At 45.3% G+C, this 21,848-nt stretch overlaps 1 protein-coding gene across 3 annotated transcripts in view; it reads left to right on the forward strand.

Moving 5' to 3' along the window:
- The window catches only part of Acvr2b (activin A receptor type 2B), a 36,093-nt gene that overhangs the window by 2,166 nt on the left and 12,079 nt on the right, over positions 1-21,848 (forward strand). For 2 of the 3 annotated variants that reach the window (XM_020178442.2, XM_020178441.2), the window contains exons 2-5: positions 20,564-20,771; positions 21,087-21,196; positions 21,355-21,506; positions 21,586-21,729. In XM_020178442.2, coding sequence (XP_020034031.1) covers positions 20,564-20,771; positions 21,087-21,196; positions 21,355-21,506; positions 21,586-21,729 — 614 coding nt within the window. The remainder of the gene's footprint in view (positions 1-20,563; positions 20,772-21,086; positions 21,197-21,354; positions 21,507-21,585; positions 21,730-21,848) is intronic. The other variant, XM_074059839.1, reaches the window with a different exon arrangement.

Consider the following 21,848-nt stretch of genomic DNA (forward strand, 5'->3'; position numbering starts at 1 on the left):
CTCCTAGCTTGCTGTTTAGAATTACCCTCACCCCGTGCAACACACAGTGCCCTGGTAGAAGGACCATCTAGAGTAGTGCTATCCAACAGAAACATAAGGTGAACTATATATTTAACTTAAAATTTTCTAGTAATCATGTTAATAAAAGGAAAAAGAAATTGTTCTATCTTAGTTTGCTCCAGCCGCCCTAATAAAATACCACAGACTTGGGTGGCTTAAATAGCAGTAATTTATATTTTCATGGTTATGGAGGTTGGAAAGCAGTCCAGAATGCTGACATGGTCAGCTTCTGATGAGGACGGTCTTCCTTGCTTATAGACAGCTGTTTCCTCACTGCATTCTCACAGGACAGAAAGATAGAGAGGGACAGTGCTCTCTTCCTGTCTTATAAGGTCACTGATTCCACAATAAGGGCACCAGCCTCATGATCTAATCTGACCCTAAAATTACTTTCCAAAGGCCATCATCTTCAAATACTATTACATTGGGAGCTAGGGGTTTCATATATGAAATTGGGGAGGCACACAGTTTTTTTCATAATTTGGTGGAATTTACATTAATAGTATACTTTAGTTAATCTAATATATACAGAATAACCATTTCAACATATAATAACTGTTAAAACATTTTCCATTTTTAAAGACTGTCTTCAAAATCTAGTGTGTGTCTTACCTTAGAGAAAATCTCAATTCCAACTTGCCATATTTCAAGTATTCTTGAGTCATATTTGGGTAGTTTGTTTTACCAAACAGCATAAACCTAGAAGGCAGAATTGATGCTGTTGTCAGTGGTCAGTTCTGCAAATCTTTTGTAATCTGTGCCTGGCCCAGTGTTCTTGAGAAACAACCCATTTGACTCTTCCTTTGCAGGGGACATTCTTTTTTTTTTTTTTGAGTGCATTTATTTTTTTAAATTTTATTATTCATATGTGCATACAAGGCTTGGGTCATTACTCCCCCCTGCCCCCATCCCCTCCCTTACCACCCACTCCGCCCCCTCCCTCTCCCCCCACCCCTTCAATACCCAGCAGAAACTATTTTGCCCTTATCTCTAATTTTGTTGAAGAGAGAGTATAAGCAATAATAGGAGGGAACAAGTGTTTTTGCTGGTTGAGATAAGGATAGCTATACAGGGAGTTGACTCACATTAATTTCCTGTGCGTATGTGTTACCTTCTAGGTTAATTCTTTTTGATCTAACCTTTTCTCTAGTTCCTGGTCCCCTATTCCTATTGGCCTCAGTTGCTTTTAAGGTATCTGCTTTAGTTTCTTGCAGGGGACATTCTGCATACTGTGTATCCTACAAGAGCTCCTGACATTAGCCTATGTAGTTAAGTCGCATTAGAAAGCTTTCAGGGGCAGTGTCCTTTGAGTGGAGTGGCAGGAGCCAATGGCTGGGGAGAGACCCATCAGGCCTTGATTGCCCTGAGCTGCCCTCATAGGGCTGGTCACTATCGGACACAAAGATGTTTCTCTGTTTCCTTTGGGGAGGAAGTGTATCTGAATATGTAACCTTCAACCCTCTGGTCTAGTGTAGTGATAGCAGACATGAGCTACAGAGGTGTTGGGTCTCTCTCCAGGGAATGGTGTCTTCTGCTACTTGTGTTATCTACTGGGCATTCCAGGCCGTCTATCTGTCTGGGATGCCCTTTGGGAAGAGTGGGTATCCTACACCCTACTTAGGAACTTAGAATATTGCAGGTGGGAACCAAGAGGCATCAGGGCAGGAATTTAGAGCCACTTGCAGATGCTGGCTTGTCACTATAGACTGGGAATCGGGGGCTGAGGAGTAAGAGCAGGTCTGGATAATATTTCTGAAGGGTACTCTGAATAGATAGTCCTGAGGCAGGGTCCTGGCTGCAATATACACCTAGAACATGGTTTCTCAACTTTTGACACTGTTGACATTTTGGACCTGATGATTATTTATTGTGTATTGAGGGGCTGTGTTGTGGTAGTGGGGCTGTCTTATACATTGTAGATGTTCAGCAGCATCCCTGGCTTGTACCCACAATTCTAGTAGCGTCTTTCTAATCATGACAACTGAAAATGATTTTAGGTATTGCTAAATGTCCCTGGCAGAGGTAGGGGCAGTATTATTCTCAGGTTGAGAACCAGTGGTTATTCTGCTTTTAAGTGAGGATAGTTGTGGATGGTGGGGGTTATGGCTAACAAGTGCATATCCATTTTCCTTCCCCCACAGAGTCAGGGTTGGAGGTTGGATTCTCTTCACAGCCTAGGAGATTTCTGCTCTGCTAAACTTATCAGTATATGTATGAGAGTTTGGTTCAAAATTAATGGTTCGGGCATACTGCTTGCCACTGAGGAGAATCCTGGCGTCCTTGAGTTTTCCCAGAAGTGGTTCGGGTTTCAGGGAGGCAGCCATTATGGGTGGCCAGGCAGCCTGCCTGCCTGTACCGCCCACTTGCTCTAGCTGCTGCTTTGAGGCTGGCACTTGTGCCTTTCCCTCCTGCATGCTTAGAATGTCAGGAAGTGCCTGTTGCGGGGGCCTCTCCGCCTGCCCGGCACCCCCTCTCTGCTCACCTGGGAGCCCCGCAAGCTGAGGCTGTCCCTGTCTGCCAAGAAGAGCGCTGGGTTGTAGAAGGACGTGGGCATGCCCTTTCCCCTGAGTGGGCCTGCCATGTGGCCCTCCCAGGAGCCACAGAGGTTGTGGGCCTGGAGCTCCCAGGCCAGGGACACCAGGGCAGGGGGGCAGCCTCTTCCCAAAGGTATGGGTGCAAGTCTTTTCCCCTGTCGTCAGGGTACAGTGGCCAGATTGGAATCCAAGGGCAGGGCCAGGCTTCCTCCTCTGGACCTGGGAACATGTGTTAGGCAGCATTTCCCGGAGGCCCTGACAGTTGAGGTTGATCTCTGCAGAGGCCTATATGCTGGTTGGCAGGCTGGCAGTCCTTTGGGACTGCCCCATGTTTGTGTTCTACTCCTCCCCTGGCCTCTGTTGAGCTGTGCTGGGGAGGGCCTTCTGGGCCATTCCTCTTTTCTGACACAAACTCAGCCAGACATAGTTTGTGGCACTGGGAGCTGATACCGACTGGGCTGTAGGGTGGGAGGAAGAATTGTAAGAAGCCTCAGACTCCAAGTGCTCTGCATCAGGCATCACTGGTGTGTAATGTGCATTTTGGGGTTGAGGCTTCCTAGTTCCATCCTTTTGTACTCTTTCCCAAGGAGACTTTGTTGTCTTTCCTAGAATTCTTTGTCATCTTTCCCTTCCCTCCCATTCCATCATTAGTTATTTGTTCCAGAACAGATACTCATCCCTTGTGCTGGACTTCCTTTTAGTCTTATTTGTCACCAGACCCACAGGTTCTTCTTGCCCCCGTAGGTGCCTGCTGTTTGGGGTCCTGGTGGGGCTGTTCCTAGGTGCCCAGGTTGGTGGGTGGGTGGGTCGGTGTTGTTCATGAAGGCTGTCAGTGATATCTCTACTTAAGACAATGGTAGGTACTGGATATTAGCAGATATAATAAGCTGGGGATTGTTCAGGTGCAAGCTATGCCTCCTCCTAGCCCAGAACCAGTAATGACTTCCCGCCTTGGACAGCCCCTTGCTTTGCCCTGGGTTTTGCCCTCTTGTTGTGCAAGTATCTGTGCCTTTTTCAGGTCGTCTTGGGGCCTGGCAGCTCCCAGCTTGATGTTTTCATTCATGGACACGTGATTGCTGAAAGCTGTGTTGGAAAGGAAGCCTGCCCCACTGGGCAGATTGTGGTCCTCCTCCCTGGGGATTGTTCTCTGCAGGGCCTGGCCTGCTGGACAATGGGGCTTCTCCTCTCTGGCCAGTTTCTGGGCTGGAGCTGAGATGTTTTGTGGGGCAGACTCAGTTCTTGTTTGTAAACATGTTCCTCAGCAGACTATTTCAGGTCCACTGTGACAACCTGGGGGACTAAAATTAGTTCTGGGAAAGGAAGAAAGGCTGGTTAGAAACCCAAGCCCTTGGCTGGAGGATGGAGGAGGCTGCCTCTCCTCCCTGGGCTTGTAGCTGAATAATCTGAGGATGTGACCAGACCAGCTGTTGTCTGTCCATCTGAGAAGAGGGAACGGTCCCTGTTTGCCTCTCAGACCTGAACCTATGAAAATAGGAGGTTGACTTGGAAGCTGATTTGAGTGTTAATGCCAGAATATTTTTCCTTTTGGCTGTGCAGTGGTGTACAGCGTTATCAGGTATGAGTACAATGTCTCTTAATGTCCAGTGTCATAGACAACCCTCCTTGCCCTCCACCCCCAGCATGACTGTTAATCCGTCCATTGATTCAGAAAGCATGCACAAGTTCTGCCTGGGCTGGCAGCTGTGGGTTAGGAAACCCTTAGTTTATGTACTTTGGGGTTTCCATTTCATCTAAATTTGAAGTGGGATTAGTGAGGAGCCCTGTGGCCAGGCCTCCTGTAAGGTCAGGATATAGGGATCAAGGCTGTAATCTGACTGGAGCTTAGAATCTAGGATTCTGATTTCCCATATGGTAATAATGATAGTTGGTGGTATTTCTTAGGACAGAGGGGCTCAAGTGAATTTCTGTTCCTGGCTGAATGTATGCCTTGTACAGTTATCTGCTGTGATTGGCTGAAGTATGAAAGACAGGTTGGGATGATGTGTTCTCCAGAGCGTGGGCTTCCTGGTGTCTTGACTCAGCTTGCTGCCTAGTCTCTCACTTACTGTTGTCTTGGGCTTCCTGGTGTGAAACCACTTGTCAGACCCTGCTCACAGATTTAGATGACACTAGATTTGTGGATGTCTCTAATAAGAGTAACGTCCCAGTCAGCTTTTCCACATTGTACAGGTGACATGCACTGTTTGTGTCTTTGTCTGTTTGGGTTGCAGCAACAGAAGATCATAGACTAGGTGGCTTAAAGGACAGAAACTTTCTTATAGTTCTGGAGGCTGGAAATTCAAGACTAAGGTGCTGGCTGGCTGGATTTCTGTTGGATCTTCCTGACTTACAGATGGCTGCCTTCTTTCTGTGTTCTTATATGGTCTTTCCTCTGTGTGTCCACTGCAGGGTCTCTTCCTCTTCTCAGAAGATCAGTCTGATGGGATAGAGGTCTTCCTTTATGACCTCATTTAACCTTATTTAACTCCTATCTCACATTGGAGATTAGAGCTTCAACCCATGAATTTTGAAGGTACATAATTCAGTTTGTAACAGTCTGAAGCAGTGAAGATGGTTGAAAGTGAATTGTTTTGCTCTTGAGTTACATTTTGGGATGGAAATTAATTTGTTCATGACTTTGCTCTAGGGTCTCTGTTCTTCTTGCTTAACACTTTCCATGAGATGATTTTTATATATGTTGGTGGACTCAGTTTCTATGTATGTGTAGATGTGTCCCTGCCTTTGGGCATATTGTCCTGAAAAATGTACAAGCTGGTAAAAAATAGATATGGAGAGTTTGTCTTCCCATAATTAAGACAATCCCCTTTTGAAGGCAACTAGAAAAGCTGGACAGAATTAAGATGATATCTCTGGTTCAATAGATCCTTAGCTAGGCCAGGATCTGTGTGAGAACAGAAGCCCAGGGTGATGGATGACTTTAGCATTTGGGTCTGTTTTCAGTAATTCTGTAGGGGCAGTTGAGAGACTGAGCATTGCACTTGATAGCCTTATGGGACTAAGAAGACAGGAACTGTAGTGCTGAGCAGAGGATGAGTATAGTTAACCCCTCCTTTTAGGTTAGGACTCCAAAGACCTAGAGGTGAGGGAGAACCAAAAACAGACATACCCTAAAGTTGGATTACAATGTTCTAGGGTTAATGATATCTTACTGCCTGCCAAAAGTACATGTAAAGTCTTTCTGGAGGATGTACCTCATCCTACATCTCAAATTTATTTCTATAAACAGTTTTGCAAATTCAGTGGCTATTGATGATTTTAAATAACAGGCAGCAGAATACCAGTTGGATCAGGCCCAGATGAACTCCAGATTGGGGTTATTATATACATATTTAAAAATAATAGTGCCCACTCTGGTCAAGAAGATGAATAAGAGGGAATTTCAGCAGCGAGCGGAGAACTATAAAACCAAAGGAGTTAATCTGAATAAGAACCCAAGAAATAATTTTATTAGGAGATTAGTTGCAGCTGAAGAGAGGATTACTGCACTGGATGACTAATCAGAAGAAAATGTACGGACTGAACCATGGAGGGACAAAAAATACTGAAGGAAGAGAAAGAGGATGAAGTGAGGTCTAAAATCCACATAACCACATCTACAGAGGTAAAGGAGAGAGAATGAGGCAGAAGAGACAATAGTTGAGTACTTTCTAAAACTAATTAAAACATAAAGCTATAGATTCAAGAAGTCCTGTCAATCCCAGGTAAGGTAATAAATAAAACAGTGCATACTTATTTCCAGCGCAGTCAAAAGTCAGAAAGCTATAAAGATGGAAAGATAATCCTAAAAGTACTACAATTAAAAGAGCAGTAGTTAGGGTTATAGGTAACTTCACAAGAGAAACAATGGAAGTTAGAAGACAATAGAACCGTAGCTTGCTTGCTTGCTTTTTTTTTTTTTTTTGGTGGTACTGAGGTTTGAACTCAGCTTCATGCTTTCTAGGCAGGTACTCTAATTCTACTACTTGAGCCACACTTGCAGTCCATTTTGTTCTGGTTATTTTGGATATGGAGTCTTGCTAACTATTTGGCTGGGCTGGCCTCGAACCATGAGCATCCTCATCTCAGCCCAAGTAGCTAGGATTACAGGCATGAGCCACAAGCACCCAGCTTAGGCATTTATTACAATTAAAGAATAATATGCTACAAAATTTGAAATACATAAAAAAATTATGGCAACAGTGCTGTATGTGGAAGTGGGGTAAAAATGGATTTAGAAAATGATTCTAAAGGCTCTTACATTATCTATGAAGGGGATAGAAATACCACTTTATGTTAGGGTTTCTCTCCCCCACTCCCTCCAGTATTGAGGATCAAAGCCAGGGCCTTGTGCATGGTAGGCAAACGCTCAACCACTGAACCACATCCCAACTATTATTTTGGTAAGACAGGAGAACATGCTGTCATCTGAGCAGCATGGGGTGTAGTACTGATAGGACTTCATCAGAGAAGAGGCATCAATTTTGGTATTTTAGTGTTAAAAATTTCATAATAGTCTGTGTTAGTCAGATTTTCATCGCTGTGGCAAACCACTTAAAGGGGGAGGTATTTATTTTTGCTTCAGAGGTTTCAGTCCATGGTGGGCTGGCTCCGTTAGCCTGTGGTGAGGCAGAAATGGTGGCAGGGTGTGTTGGAGGACAACTGTTCACCTCCTAGCAGTGAGGAGCTGGGGAGAGGAGCACGGAAGAGGCCGGGAGCAAGATACAGCCTTAAAGGCATGCTTCAGTGACCTACTTCTTTTAACTGGAGTCCGTCCCCTAAAGTTCGCCACCAGCTGGGGACCAACCCTTACACATGAGCTTTTGGGGACATTCGATCCAAATTATAACATCGCCTCTCCATCTTATGTTAGCATTGGATGTTTATTTCTGTCTATTTACTTTTAACCTGTCTTGGTGAATTTTAAATTTTAGGTTTGATTGTTTTCCATTAATTTTTTTATTAGAATATATTTGTTGTACAGGGGGGATTCATTGTGACAATTCTAAATAGTACATTGATTAGATCATCCTTACTGTCTCTCTCCCTTGACCCTTTCCCCACCCCACTTAAAACTATTGCAAGAGGTTTCTTCGTTCTATTTTGTGTAAGTATATGAAGTCCATCCACCATATACCCTCACCTCCATCTCCTTCATTTACCCTCTCCTCCTACTAGTAACCCCCCCGCACTGTACCTATTTTACAGTTCTTTCCTTCATTATTAACATCTTAAGTTGATGTTCCAAGGAGTTTCTCATTGTGTCCTGTGAGTCTACTTTACTTTGGTCCCTTCAACTCCTTCCATTGCTCTCCCTTACCCCTTTACCTCCCTGTTTTTACCCTTGTCTTTCAACATCTTTCAGTACATATCCTTATATCCTCTGCCTACACAGATGTTACATTTTACAGTACTGTTGATGCTCTTTCTCCTTTCTTCCCTCCTCCCTCAAAATCCATAGAGTAGTTCCACTATTACAAACATGCTTTACACACAAGTTTGTGTATGATCACATTTGTTTTAGTGTATATGTTTATCTTTTGGATCTGTCTTCCACTTATGAGAGAAAGCCTGTGAATTTTGTCTTTCTGAAGCTGGGTTACTACACTTAACAAGGTGTCCTCCAGCTGCATCCATTTATTAGGTATGGTGTTTTCAGAACTTTAGAGTTTTTCTTTGGCTCTTTTGTAGACTATATAGAACTACAGTATTGTTGAGAAAATCTGTCGATGTGCCCATTAGAGTGTACAGTCGAGCCTTGATACCCGAGTGTCTGTGGTTCCAGGGAGATGGCCACTAGGAAGAACCTCATGTCCTCAGACGCATGGTATCAGTGCTGTATTGCATATGCTTGAAGCTCTTTTCCCATGACACCACTCAACTTCGATTGAAGACATGCTGCTTTTCAACAAGTCTCAAATTTTTACTTTATTACTTCAGTTAACACTTTTTTACCTTGTTCTTTGGGCACAGTTTGCTTTTGGGGAGGCAGATTTTTACAAAATTAAGGACAGAGAAACACTCAGCAGATCACACAATGATTTAAACACGAGTGATGGTAATGTAGGACTGACTGAGAGCTTCTCTAACTGTAATGTGTGCGGGAATTTAAAATCTTTGTTTTTGAAGTTTCTTTTGATTTAAAAAAAATTTTTTTTAGCCGTGCTTGGTCAAAACCTTGTGTAACAGTTCCAAATCCGCAAATAAGGCAAGCTTAGTGTATTTTCCTCTGTGATCCTAAGAATACTTCTGGTCATTACTTTGACATCTTTGTTAATTCCAACATACAGTTATAGTTTTCTTAGATTTGGACTCTACCCTAAGATTGTTTTCTCTTGGATAGGGGACATGTATTCCTATTTTTCAGATAGTCTTGGTTTGTATCTGAATATTGTGAATGGTAGTTGTAGAGAATCTGGATTCTTTTACATTTCTCTCAGAAGCATTGATTTTGTTGTCATTTGCCGTTTATTTTTGTTTTAGCAGGTAGTTATATTGGCTGAATTTTGTGTGGTGAGCAGCTGCTGAAATACCTGTTCAGCTCCTTGAGGCTTATGTGATTGCTCGGAGTCTGTTCTGTTCTGTGTAGTTCAGGGGTCAGGTGGAAGTCTGAGCAGAATTTACATGCAGTCTTAGCTCCCATCCTGGTTGGTCTGCCTTCCTGTTACTCATCATCTTGAATATACCTATCACTTACTGCCTATGCTTGGGTCTTCGAGTGTTTATTTCCTATGTTTTCCTCCCTCATTTTGGTAGCATATTCCCTCCAGCACAGTTTTGAGAAAGGCTGCACAAGAGACAGATTTTTGTAATCTTGTTTTTTTTCTGCCTTTGTATTTCTTGCTTTGCACCTGAGCATGGACTTGTAAATAGGATATCTTTTCCCCTCCAAATTGAAGTATTGTCCCATTGTCCCATCTTCCAAGTATTGGCTGCAGAGAGGTCAAAGGCAGTTGGGTTCCTACTTCTTTATGGGCAACATTTCTTTCTTACTAGATATTTGTAGTAGGGTCTTTTCTTATCACCACTGTTGGAAATTTTAACATAGTCCTGCTTTCATCTGCTGTGCTGGTCTTTGATTTCTTCCCTTTCATTTTTTTTTTTTTTTGTGAACTCTTGTTTAAATTTTGGACTTCCTAGATTTGGTCTCTAAATTCCTTGTGTTTTCTCTCCTACTTTCCGAATCTTTGTATGTTTGCTTACTTTGTAAGATTTCTTCAACTGTATCTTCTAACCCTTGTGCAGATTTTTATTTTTACCATCCTGTGTGTGTATGAATTACCAAGAACTCTTCTTCTCTAGCCTTATAACAATGCTGTCCTATTCCTTTTTCATGGATATATTATTACCTTTCCCTCTCTGAGGATAATAATACAATTCTCAAAGTTTTCTTCTCCTTGCACACACACTGTGTGTGTGTGTGTGTGTGTGTGTACTTGTTTTTATCTGTGCTCTTGAGTAAGTGCCTTTCCTAGAGCTGTCCATACTTAAGGATAGGCCTAAATACTGAAGCTCTGGGCCTTTGGGTGGAGGTGACTAACAGTAGGGAGATCTGATTGGGTTGTTTTTGGAGACATTCATTTTCCCTGAGGAGTGTCTTCTGATTTCTGTCTGGAGGGCACAGGCCAGCCTCCCAACATCCCAGAAGCCAAAAGGGAAGAGAGTTGGTGATGTCTGCATTTGGTATGTCGTTCTATATTCCTCCTGTTGTCTATGGGATTCGGTATCCTCAGATTTGCCTGTTCCTTTCTGTCCAAGGTTCTCTGTTTCATTGCCTTCAGGAAATGAATTTGTCTGTGATGGTTTGGGGTGGGACAACCTCTAGCCCTTAGGGTCTGACCGCTCCTTACCTACCAACCCGTCTGTCTTTGGATTCATTTTTACCCTATTCTTGCAGAGACATCCGTGCCACAAATTAATCTAGAGGGCTCTGTGTGTGGAAATCCTGTTACTTCTTGTCTTTCTTCATGGCCACCTTAAGAGTGTGCCAATTTTCACTCGTGTATCTGCTTTTCAGCTTCGAAATTTCATTTCTATAGTCCTCTTCTGTTCTCTTTGTCCTTACGGGTTTATGCCTTAGAAAACTTTCTTTATGGCTCATGTCCAGAGATTGGGAGGGTCAAAGTTCAATTTTTTTGCCCAGGCAAGATCCCCACCTCAGTAAATAAGCCAGACATAGTGATGCACATCTATAATCTCAGCTATGTAGGAGGCATAGATAGGGGATTGAGGTCCCAGGCTGGTCCTGGGCAAAATGCAGGATTGTTTGGAAAATAACTAAAGCAAAAAAGGTCTGGGGACATGAATCAAATGGTAGAATGCCTGCCTAGAGTGTGCAAGGCCTTCAGTTCAAACCCCAGTACCACCAAAAAGAAAGAAAGAAAAAAGAAAACTTTGCTTTGCTGTGGTGTTAGTGGGGTCACGGGAGGGAGAAAAGGCAATACTTGCATATAAACCTTCACCTTTACTCAGAAGGTCCCTGTCCAGTGTTTTTCAGGAATCACTGGGCCTGGGGACAGGCATGCATTCTTGAGACTAACCCTTTGGAGAGCTGGTGCCAGGGCCTTGTTTACAAAGTCCAATCTGGAAATGACGTGAAATGACCTGGCTTGCTTCCTCGTTTCTAGGCTGGGCTTCTAAAGGCAGATGGAGTTGCTCCTGTCACCTTGGAAAAGTGTTCTTGGGCTTCCATTTGCATCATTTATTGTGAACAAATCATCTGAAAAGCCTTGTGCAAAACATTGAAATGTCAGAGAAAGTATAATAGGTATCTTTTAAAATGCATCTAGACAGCTGCCTATATAAGAAAGTGAGGGAAAAGCAAAATGGTGCTGGCTGCTGATGCTGTGAGTGGCCACTCCTGAAAGTACTCATCTCCTTGAGTAACTGCCCGTCTCCATCACTTAGAGGTACAACTTTAGTGGCTGAGTGAGGGTCAGGAGATAAGATGTGGCATTGGGATTAAGGTCCTTACATCCCAAGACTTCGTGGCTTGCTTCCTTTAGTGGAAGTATGAGCCAGAAGAAGCACCTAGGATGATGGGGTGATGATGGGGCGGGCATATTTCCCCTGAGAATTTATAACCATAGGCCTGTGCTCACATGAGCTTGGAGTTTGAAGTTCACATCATCCTGTTCTCTGGGAACTCTAAATTGAGAGATTAAAGCATTCCATATTGGTAATGTCTTAGGCAGTTTGGCAGAAGTTGGGAAGTTTGTCCCCTCAAAGTTGGTTTCACCATATCCCCATAGAAAGGGCACCATTGAACCAAACCTTAATATCCAAAATTCTAAAAGTGAGGAAATAGTCTACCATAAATGAAAATCATCAGAAGTGAAAAATGTCAGAAATACTTTCAAGAAATTAAATTATGGAATTATAAGGGATTTGGAAGTGTGACAAAGAAGTATAAAAACTGACCCAGGAAGGGTGTGTATGTGTGTGTTGTTTCTTTTTGCAGTGTTGGGAATCAAACTTAGGGTTTCATGAATGCTATGCAAGCCTCTACCACTCATCCTACTGACCTACATCCTCGGGCCAATTTTTTCCTAATTTGTAGACATGAAAAATAGAATAATTAAACATAAATGAAGTAGAAGAGCTAAACAGAAACAGTGAAAGAAAAGTAGTAAATCAGAAGTTATATCTTAAGGAATTATTTACAGTGGTTTTTGACACAGATTTGGAAAATATGAAGTGGTGTTTTAGACCATTTTCTCCTGCTGTAACCAAACACCACAGATCACATAACTTATAAACAGTAGACATTTATTTGGCTTATGGTTCTGGAGGTTGGAAAGTCTGAGAGTATGGTTCTGACACTTAGGGAGGGCCATTGTGCTGTATCTTAATGGAAGTGGTAATGCGGAGAGAAAGAAAAAGGATGAGGGCTTTTTGTAACCCACTCTGAGATAACTGACTAATGTGATAGTGACATTAATCCTTTTGTGAGGACAGACTCCGCAAGACCTAATTAGGTTTTTTATTTTGGTGGTACTGGGGATTGAACTCAGGGTCTTCTGCTCACTAGGCATGCACTCTACCATTTGAGCCTGGCCGCAGCCTTTTTTTGCTTTAGTTACTTTTCAGATAGGGTCTTAAACATTTTTGTCTAGGGTCCTATCTCTGACTCCTGAGTAGCTGGGATTATGGTCATGAGCCACCAGGCTGACCCCTGATTACCTCATAAAGGTCTTGCCTCTCAACACTGTTGCATTGGGGATTATGCTTCCAGCATATGATTTTTGGGGGGCACATTCAAACCATAGCAGAAAGTTAAGAGACTGGATAGAATGAGAAAGTCTAATATTTTTGTAGTAGGAATTTCAGAATCACAGAATAGGAAGTATTCAAACTGATAATGGGCAAGAATTTCCCAGCATTGATGAATGACATGGATCACCAGACTCTCAAAGCATACTGAACCCCAATCAGTATAAGTAAGTTTAAACTTATACTTAGACACAGACCTCGTAGTTGAAACTGCAAACAGAAGATCTAAGAAAGTAACTACAGGGAAAAGACAAATACCTGTATCGCTAAACAATAGCAGGCTTTTCAACAGCAATAGCGGATGCAGAATACAGGGGAATAATATTTTCAAAATACTCAGAGAAAATAGCTTGAATCTAAAATTTTGTGTTCACGTAAACTCATTCATTCATGAAGAAAGGCAAAATAATGTTTTCAGAAGAGCAAAGGCTCCTCTACCAGCAGTTGTTTTCTGAAGGAGGCTGTCTTTTGGAAAGGATGGTAGTCCCAGAGGAAGGTTGCAGATGCAGAGAGGCAAACTGCTGAATGTATGGACAAATTTCAAAAGTATTGACCATGCTGTGGTTTTAATGTATCCCTCAAAATTCATGTGTTGAAAATATAATCCCTGATGTAACAGTGTTGACAACTGGAATTGAGAGATGATTAGGTCACAGGCTCTGCCCTCATGAATGGATTAGTTATGGGAATGGGTTCCTGATAAAAGGATGAGTTTGTCCCCCATCCTGTCTCCTCCTGTTCTTTCACCTCCTGTAATGGGATGATGCAGCAAGAAGGCACTTTTCAGATCTGGGTCCCTCAACCTTGGACTTAGCAGCCTCCAGAACTGTAAGAAATAAGTATTTAAAAATTACCCAATCTCACATACTCTGTCATAGCAGCAAAAAGTAGTGTGAGACACTAAAATACAAATAATATCTTGTTTTAGAGGTGGAATAACATTAACTACTCAACACAAGTAATATGTCAAACCTAATGTAAGTTGAAAGAAGGTAATTAAAGTTAAACCAGTTAAGTTCCTGTGAGAGATGGTCGAGAGATTAACTTCAGGCTTTTATCTGAAATTTAAAGACGTTTAAAGTAGAATAGAAAGGAGATGTATAACTTTCAGAGCAGAAGTGATTATATGATGACATTTAAAAAGGTAATCCATGTAGCTCCGTGCTAGAATATGTGCTTGAGCCTGCACATGGCATTTAGTTTAATCTCCAGCACGACAAGTAAAAAAAAAAATCCAATGAATATAACAGTGAGAGAAAATGAATTTAAACATACCTAGTAATCATAAATTTAATGGGACTCAACTCTATTTCAAAGATAGTGTTAGACTGAATCAGAGAAAATAAAAACAGAGGCAGAAAGCTTTAAAATAACTATAAGAAGTGTCATAACTATGTTAGCATTTGATAAGTAGACTTTTGACAAAGAACACTGCAAATGAAGAGGGCTACTGTATAGTAATAAAACTTTATTGTCAAGAATATAGTGACTTTCTCCAACTTTAAGAAGCAACCTGATAATAAAATGGGAAAAGATACGAATAGGCTGCTCTCAGAAGGAGAAATATAATCTGTATCACAGGTATAAGAGAAACATGGACCAAAACTATACCATTTCACAATCCACAGGTACACCAGAATTTGGGTGGATGGAGTTAGGACTTCAGCGGGGGCCGCTAGGAATATAAATTGGCACACCCATTTTATTTTTTTTATTATTTTTTTCTTTTATTATTCATATGTGCATACAAGGCTTAGGTCATTTCTCCCCCCTGCCCCCACCCCCTCCCTTACCACCCACTCCGCCCCCTCCCTCTCCCCCCAACCCCCTCAATACCCAGCAGAAACTATTTTGCTGTTATTTCTAATTTTGTTGTACAGAGAGTATAAGCAATAATAAGAAGGAACAACGGTTTTTGCTGGTTGAGATAAGGATAGCTATACAGGGCATTGACTCACATTGATTTCCTGTGCGTGGGTGTTACCTTCTAGGTTAATTCTTTTTGATCTCACCTTTTCTCTAGTTCCTGGTCCCCTTTTCCTGTTGGCCTCAGTTGCTTTTAAGGTATCTGCTTTAGTTTCTCTGAGTTGAGGGCAACAAATGCTAGCTAATTTTTTAGGTGTCTTACCTATCCTCACCCCTCCCTTGTGCGCTCTCGCTTTTATCATGTGCTCAAAGTCCAATCCCATTGTTGTGTTTGCCCTTGAAATAATGTCCACATATGAGGGAGAACATACGATTTTTGGTCTTTTGGGCCAGGCTAACCTCACTCAGAATGATGTTCTCCAATTCCATCCATTTACCAGCGAATGATAACATTTCGTTCTTCTTCATGGCTGCATAAAATTCCATTGTGTATAAATACCACATTTTCTTAATCCATTCGTCAGTGGTGGGGCATCTTGGCTGTTTCCATAACTTGGCTATTGTGAATAGTGGCACACCCATTTTACAGAAAAGTTTCACAGTCTTAGGTGCTTGATCTGGGACCCCATATTTCTAGCCTGAGGGAATGTAACCTTGAGAAATGCCCACACATGTGCCTGAGGAAACAGGAAAAGAAGGGTTCATAGTAGTGTTGCTTACATGAACAGACATACATAACCTACAAGGCCAGCAGGAGAGAGTTGAGCGCTGTTCCGTGGTTCGGGAAGTGCAAGTGTTTTGTAGTTGCAGAGAGGGAGCAACATGTGGAGAACATGCATCCTGACAGGAGACAGGCACAAGGGGGTGAACCTCTTCTGCCTTTGTTTTCTCATCCGTGAAGTGACCCCTGCAGGGTAGTCATAAGGATTAAATAGTACTTGAAAAATGCTTAGTATAGTGCCTGGGTGTAGTGTGAACTTTGGAAGTGTTAAATGGGTCCCATTCTGGATGACTTTCATATACATAGATGAGGGTGGAAAAGCAGAATTTACTGAGATTGTGTTTGGTTCTCTTGTGTGAAAGGTTCTAAGAGAAAAGGCAGATGTATTTTGGATCCTTCCCAGTGTACATGCCACACACAGTGCTCATGCACGTATGTCTCTGTCTTATGCTGCAGCCTTCCCCTTTGCTCTCCCTTTAGGTTTCTGGGTCCCCACCCCATGACTGTCCTGTCTCTGATCCTGGGGAAGTGGTGAAAATGCTGCTGTGTGGAGCTGGGGATGTGCAGTCATGGAGCCCTGACCTTCAGGTCTCTTGGTGCTCATTCTGAGGGGTGCTGACTTTGGGGAGAGGCTGCCCCTCCTCTCTGGGTAGCCCTGGAGGCTGGACATTGGAGGGAACACCAGCTCATTCAGATCATCATTACTTGGCCTTGTCTTGTGCATTAAGGCTGTGGGGTGGGGCGGGGGGGCGGGGAGCAGGTTCTCACTGTGCTGGCAAGAGTGGACCTGAGATGAGTGGTACTTTCTCACCACCTACAGTGCCCACATGGATGGGACTGGATGTGGGGGTGGCTGCCAAGGGGCCTTCAAGAGGCAAGAGTGCAATGACTCTGCTTAATGCTGGCGTCCAGATTTTCTCTGGGAGATGTTGGCTCCCTAGAGCTTGGGGAGCCCATAGGAGGCACTGTCACTCCACCTCTGGACCATCCCCTCAACTCCCGCTGTTACTCCTCTTCCCCATTACACTTTGGGTCTTGGTGGGATTCCTCTCTTTTCTCTCCCCTGCATAGTTTGGTGATCTAAGGCCGACTGGACTGAGCTGCTTCAAATGGGGAGTGAAGCTCTCAGTGCTTGTCTTTGAGCATCAAGACTGGTCTGCTTAGGTCTAATCTATCTGGATTGTGGATTCAAAGAGGAATCTGCTTGTACATGTATGAATGTGTGTGTGTCTCTGTCTGTCTCTCTGTGTGTCCTCTGAGAGTGATATTTTCTTTGCACTGTCTGAGTGGAGGGTCTGGGGACTCTGGGGTCTTTTTCTACCAGGGTATAGGCCCATTGAGCATAGGAACTGCTTCTTGGGTACACTAAACCTGGTTTTTTTGGAGGCTGGAGGTTGAGTTGGCTATGGGTCAGGGAAATAGCAAGCCCTGCATGCTGGAGTGCAGCAAGTTAGTGGGGCACAACTTCCTCTTCTGCCAGGATGGGCAAGCAGGCGGGTGGTTTGAGAAGAACTACTGTGCATGAGTGCTCTGGCTCTGAGGGCGTGGGAAGGAGGCTTTCGTCTATTGAAAGGCAGAGGTGGCCTTGTGGCTGGAGTATTGCCAGAGGCTGTAAATAGCCGTGAAGAAATGGCCAGGGAGGTCCCTGGGCATCCAGCTGATCAGCCACAGTTTTTCTGAGGGAGGTGTGGGAGGGCCATGTTGTGTGGGGTTTGACTGCAGAGCTCTCAGGGCATGGTGTGATTTGCTGGGCTGGAGCCATCCAGGGAACTTGGTTGTGAGGATAGGTAAGGATATGTCTCTGTCATAATGCCTAATGTGCCTGGCTTGTTCTATTTAATCACTCTTGAACTGCATTAATTCATTTACTTTTTGCAACAGCCCTAGGAGGTAGGTTCTATTAGTAACCCCTTTCACAGAGTGGTTAGGGAACTTGCCCAGGGGAACACAGCTGTGAAGTATCAGAGTCAAGGTGGCTATTTTTCTGGGTTGCCTGAAGGCCGATCTGGTCAGTTGGGGCTCAGGTGACATCCTGAACCTTTGGGTCCTGCCTGGAACCTTGAGATTTGGAGGTCCCAGCCTTCTCTATTTGGTCCTGCAGATGGTGATGGTAGTGGACAGAGGGGGTTCCTGCGTGACAATGGCCTGCAAAGAACTGGGCCAGCCTTGGGCCACTTTCTGTGTTTGTTGGCCTCCCTTGATGGGATTCCCAGCCCTGCACAGGGAATTTGATGTCTGTTGTTTGAATTGAGATGGAAACTCAATTCTTCTAGGAAGAATTCTTCTAGAAAGATAAAGCTTAGTGGTAGAGTGCTTGCCCAGCATGCGTGAGGCCCTGGGTTTAATCCCTAGCACCACACACACACAAGGGGCACTGCAGGCTGAAAGCATCACTCTCATTGTCCCCTCTTTTCAAAATCTTGCTCTAACTATGACATCTACTCCCTTCTGTCCATCCTTTCATATGGGTTTGGAACAGGCTCTAGAATTTGATGATCCAAGGGTACTGCCTAGTCAACTTTCCAATCTCATGGGAAAATCTAGTATATAGAAAATATTTGAATGTTTTATTTCTTAGACAAGTGTTCATTATGTTAATACTGTTACTTCCTCTTGGAGATTATTATGGTTATGTTACTCATACACTTTTTGGGTATCTGAAATAGTCCTTTAAACAGTAGCAGGTGATTAGCCAGGGCAAGGTAGGTGATAGAAGTACAGGGTCAGTGGAAGTAGACAGTTTGCCTGGTTTTAGGGGAGAGGGCAGTTTACGTCCTTTTATCCTAAGGAGAAAGTAGGGAGCATCTTGCAGCCAGGGGTAGTAACTGGTGCTAAGTCCAGAAGCTAAACACATTGAAGAGGCTGGCAATGTGGTATGGCTGCAAGGTAGGAAGGCAGGGTGCCTAGCTCCCCTATCTGCAGCCCAGCTTTGGGGAAGGAGGAGGTTGGCCCTTCAGGTTTCAAGTCTCTCCCACTGGAATCCACTGCTGTGGTGCAGTGGAATCCCAGGTTGGGGAGAGGAGGCTGTGTACCCTCAGGACTGGGTGCTGGGCTTTGCTCAGCTGCTGGATATTGCTGCAGGTAGGTAGGACTTGTGGGCATTATGTAGGTGCAAGCCTGGGTCGTGGCCCATGACAGTCACTTAGCTTTTGGTCTTAGGTCTGTACCCCCAACTCCTCAGAGCCTCCCACCAAACCTTAAGCTCTATGCTTGAGGAAAGACCTGAGAAGGGGAAGCCAATGTTTAGCCCATTGTGAGCCTCTCTCTTGATCCTAAGACCTTGTGAGCCAAGCTTAGTCCCAACTACCTGGCTGGTGGTAAGGCCATGCTTTTCCTTCCACAAGTTTTAGGGTCCAGATCACATGGCCTTGGATAGCAAGAGCTGTGGCTAGGCATTGCCATTCTGATTGGGTGACATTTTGAACATACCTGGAGCCTTGAGATTTGCGCTTGACCCTGGGTAGGTCACTCTGGAAGGGGCCTCCTATCACTGCCTAGAGATGTAGTATGGGTGGGTCTGACCAGAGAATGGTCATTCCTGTGGTGAGAGTTTCTTCCCACTGGACAGCCAGTGTCCCAGATTGGGCCCTAGGAAATCAAGCTATGCTAGAACTCAGGACCCTGTGTTGTACCCCAGAGTTGAGCGTGCCCCCTCTCCTTGCTGATCCAACCTGCTTTACAGGCTGATAGTGAAGCAGGGATGCTGGTGGACTGGCTGGCTGTTCTTTTTGGGATTGACTCTGGGCCTCTTCCTCCTTTCTAGGATGGGCACAGTTGTTGGGGGAGACCAGGCAAGGGTGGTGCCAGGTCACTGGCCCAAGGTAGGCCAGAGAAGGGAGGAGACGTTGGGATGCTTAGTGCTGGCTTCTGCTTAGTATCTGCGTGGGGCTCTGGCAATAAGTGCCATGGCTTCTTCATGTGGATGCCTGTGAGGGGCCACAGCAGGCACCCAGGCAGGACCTCCTTTGGCATCTTCTACCCCAGGGGTAGATCTGGGCTGGGACTGTGAGTTGTTTTGTCGGGATGGTGAGGAAGATGGATCTAGTGAATACTTGAGGCCACATCTGAAACAAAGTGTTTGAACAGGCAATTGGAGGTTGAATATTTCAGCCACCCGAATGGCACCTTTGCAGGGGATAGAATGGGGTGCAGGATCACGTAGGGTGTGCCTGAGTGTCCTCCGGAGCCAAGCCCAACTGGGAGATTGGTCTGTGATTGCAACTTAACCACCAACTACCCTCCTCCTGCTTGAGGCACAGTCCTCCTTTGTGATTCTGGAACATATTCTGGGGGGGTCATCTATGGGTTTTTTTTTTTGTGGTACTGGAGTTTGAACTCAGAGCTTTGTGTTTAGCTAGGCAGGTATTCTCCTCCAGCCCCAGCCCAACAGGTCTTGGTTCCTTAGACGTTCTGCAGCACCATGCGAGAAAGGACGCTGGGGCAGGGTGGGGAGGGTCCCTGCTTTGCATTTTCTACAGGCAGGGAGTTGGAGAGGGCATACTAGCGCCGTCTCCCTGGGCGGGGGGCTGTGGTGGGTAGGGAGCGGGCAGAGATCGAAGCGGCAGGAAAATACCCTTCCGTGTAGTTCCTTAAGATGTGGTCCCCAAGGTCTGCATCACTTCTCCTTTGACAGATGGGGTGGTTAAAAATGCAGACCCTGCCCCCATTCCCACTGGACAGGTCTGGACCAGGCCTGTGAATATGCATTTTTAGGAAACACCCCTCCCCACTCCTGTGCCTACAATAATTCTGGGTGCACTAGGGTTATTAGGGCTCTTTCAGTAATCACTGCTGCTCCAGGAGCCTCAGACACTGGATCCTTTTTTGGTAGTCTGGCTGGCTGCTTATCCATCCTTCTGTGGCCTTAGGTTTCCTTCCTCTCCCCGTGGCTTGGGCCTAGGGCAGCTGCTGTGGGAACATGAGCTGGGGACCAGTGCAGGCTGGCACACAGTAAGTTAAGAGGCATTGGATACATGGTGGCAAGAAGTCCAGCATTGAGTGCAGTGGGTTGGTGGCCTCCCACCAGCCTCCCTTAGTGTGGCCAAAGGATGGACTGTGGAGGTTTGAGCTGCAGCTTCTGGGGCTCACTGAGCATCTCTCCTCTCTGGCACAGGCTCTGGGCGTGGGGAGGCTGGGACGCGGGAGTGCATCTACTACAACGCCAACTGGGAGCTGGAGCGCACCAACCAGAGTGGCCTGGAGCGCTGCGAGGGTGAGCAGGACAAGCGGCTGCACTGCTATGCCTCCTGGCGCAACAGCTCAGGCACCATTGAGCTTGTCAAGAAGGGCTGCTGGCTGGATGACTTCAACTGCTATGACAGGTACTGCCCAGCCTGAATTCTACTGAAGCCCACCTGCACCACCCCCTGGGCCATGCAGGGCTCAGAATATCTGATCAGGGAAGAGGCTCTGAGGTGGAGCCCCTTCTACAAGCCCTTCTACAACTGTGTTTGCCCTGGCCCAGCTCTGAGGAACCCTGTTGATCCCCCAGCTTTGGGTCAGACTTCAGGGGAGGTGGGTTCACAATGCTGATGTTACCCATGAGATGTTCTGTCTGTGGGGAAGGATGTGGGTGGGCAGTCAGGGGAAAGTCTTGCATCCCCTGCTGGAAGGTTTGTAAGGAAAACTGCCTTCAGGCAGGAGTGCGTGGCCACTGAGGAGAACCCCCAGGTGTACTTCTGCTGCTGTGAAGGCAACTTCTGCAACGAGCGCTTCACTCACTTGCCAGAGGTTGGAGGCCCAGAAGGTAAGGGGCCAGGGGGAAAAGGGGTCCTGACACAGCAGACCTGGGCCTCTCCTTGGCCCAGAGTGCTTGTCTCTGGAGCTCAGTGGCGAGTGGCTGCGGGTGCCCCTGAGTGTGGGAGTGGGCGGGCTGTGTGACACAGGGCTCCGTATGTTCCCCAGTCACGTATGAGCCACCCCCGACAGCCCCAACCCTGCTCACGGTGCTGGCCTACTCGCTGCTGCCCATTGGGGGCCTCTCCCTCATTGTCCTGCTGGCCTTCTGGATGTATCGGCATCGCAAGCCCCCCTACGGCCATGTGGACATCCATGAGGTGAGAAAGGGCAGGCTTGGGGCAGGGCTGGGTGAAGGGAAGGAGACTGAACACTTACTAAGCCTTTGCTGTTTCTCAGGACCCTGGGCCTCCGCCCCCATCCCCTCTGGTGGGTCTAAAGCCACTACAGCTGCTGGAAATCAGGGCTCGGGGGCGCTTTGGCTGTGTCTGGAAGGCCCAGCTCATGAACGACTTCGTAGCTGTAAAGATTTTCCCACTCCAGGTGAGTGTTTTGGAACTCCAAGTCATCTGCTCTCCCTGTGGCCCCTAGCTGGAGCCTCTCCTGCTTTAGGGCATTCTAAGCTCATGATACATGGTGGGATGAGAGAAGAGGCCCCACTG

This window comes from Castor canadensis, chromosome 17 (genome assembly GCF_047511655.1).
Source record: "Castor canadensis chromosome 17, mCasCan1.hap1v2, whole genome shotgun sequence".
Classification (NCBI taxonomy): Eukaryota; Metazoa; Chordata; class Mammalia; order Rodentia; family Castoridae; genus Castor; species Castor canadensis.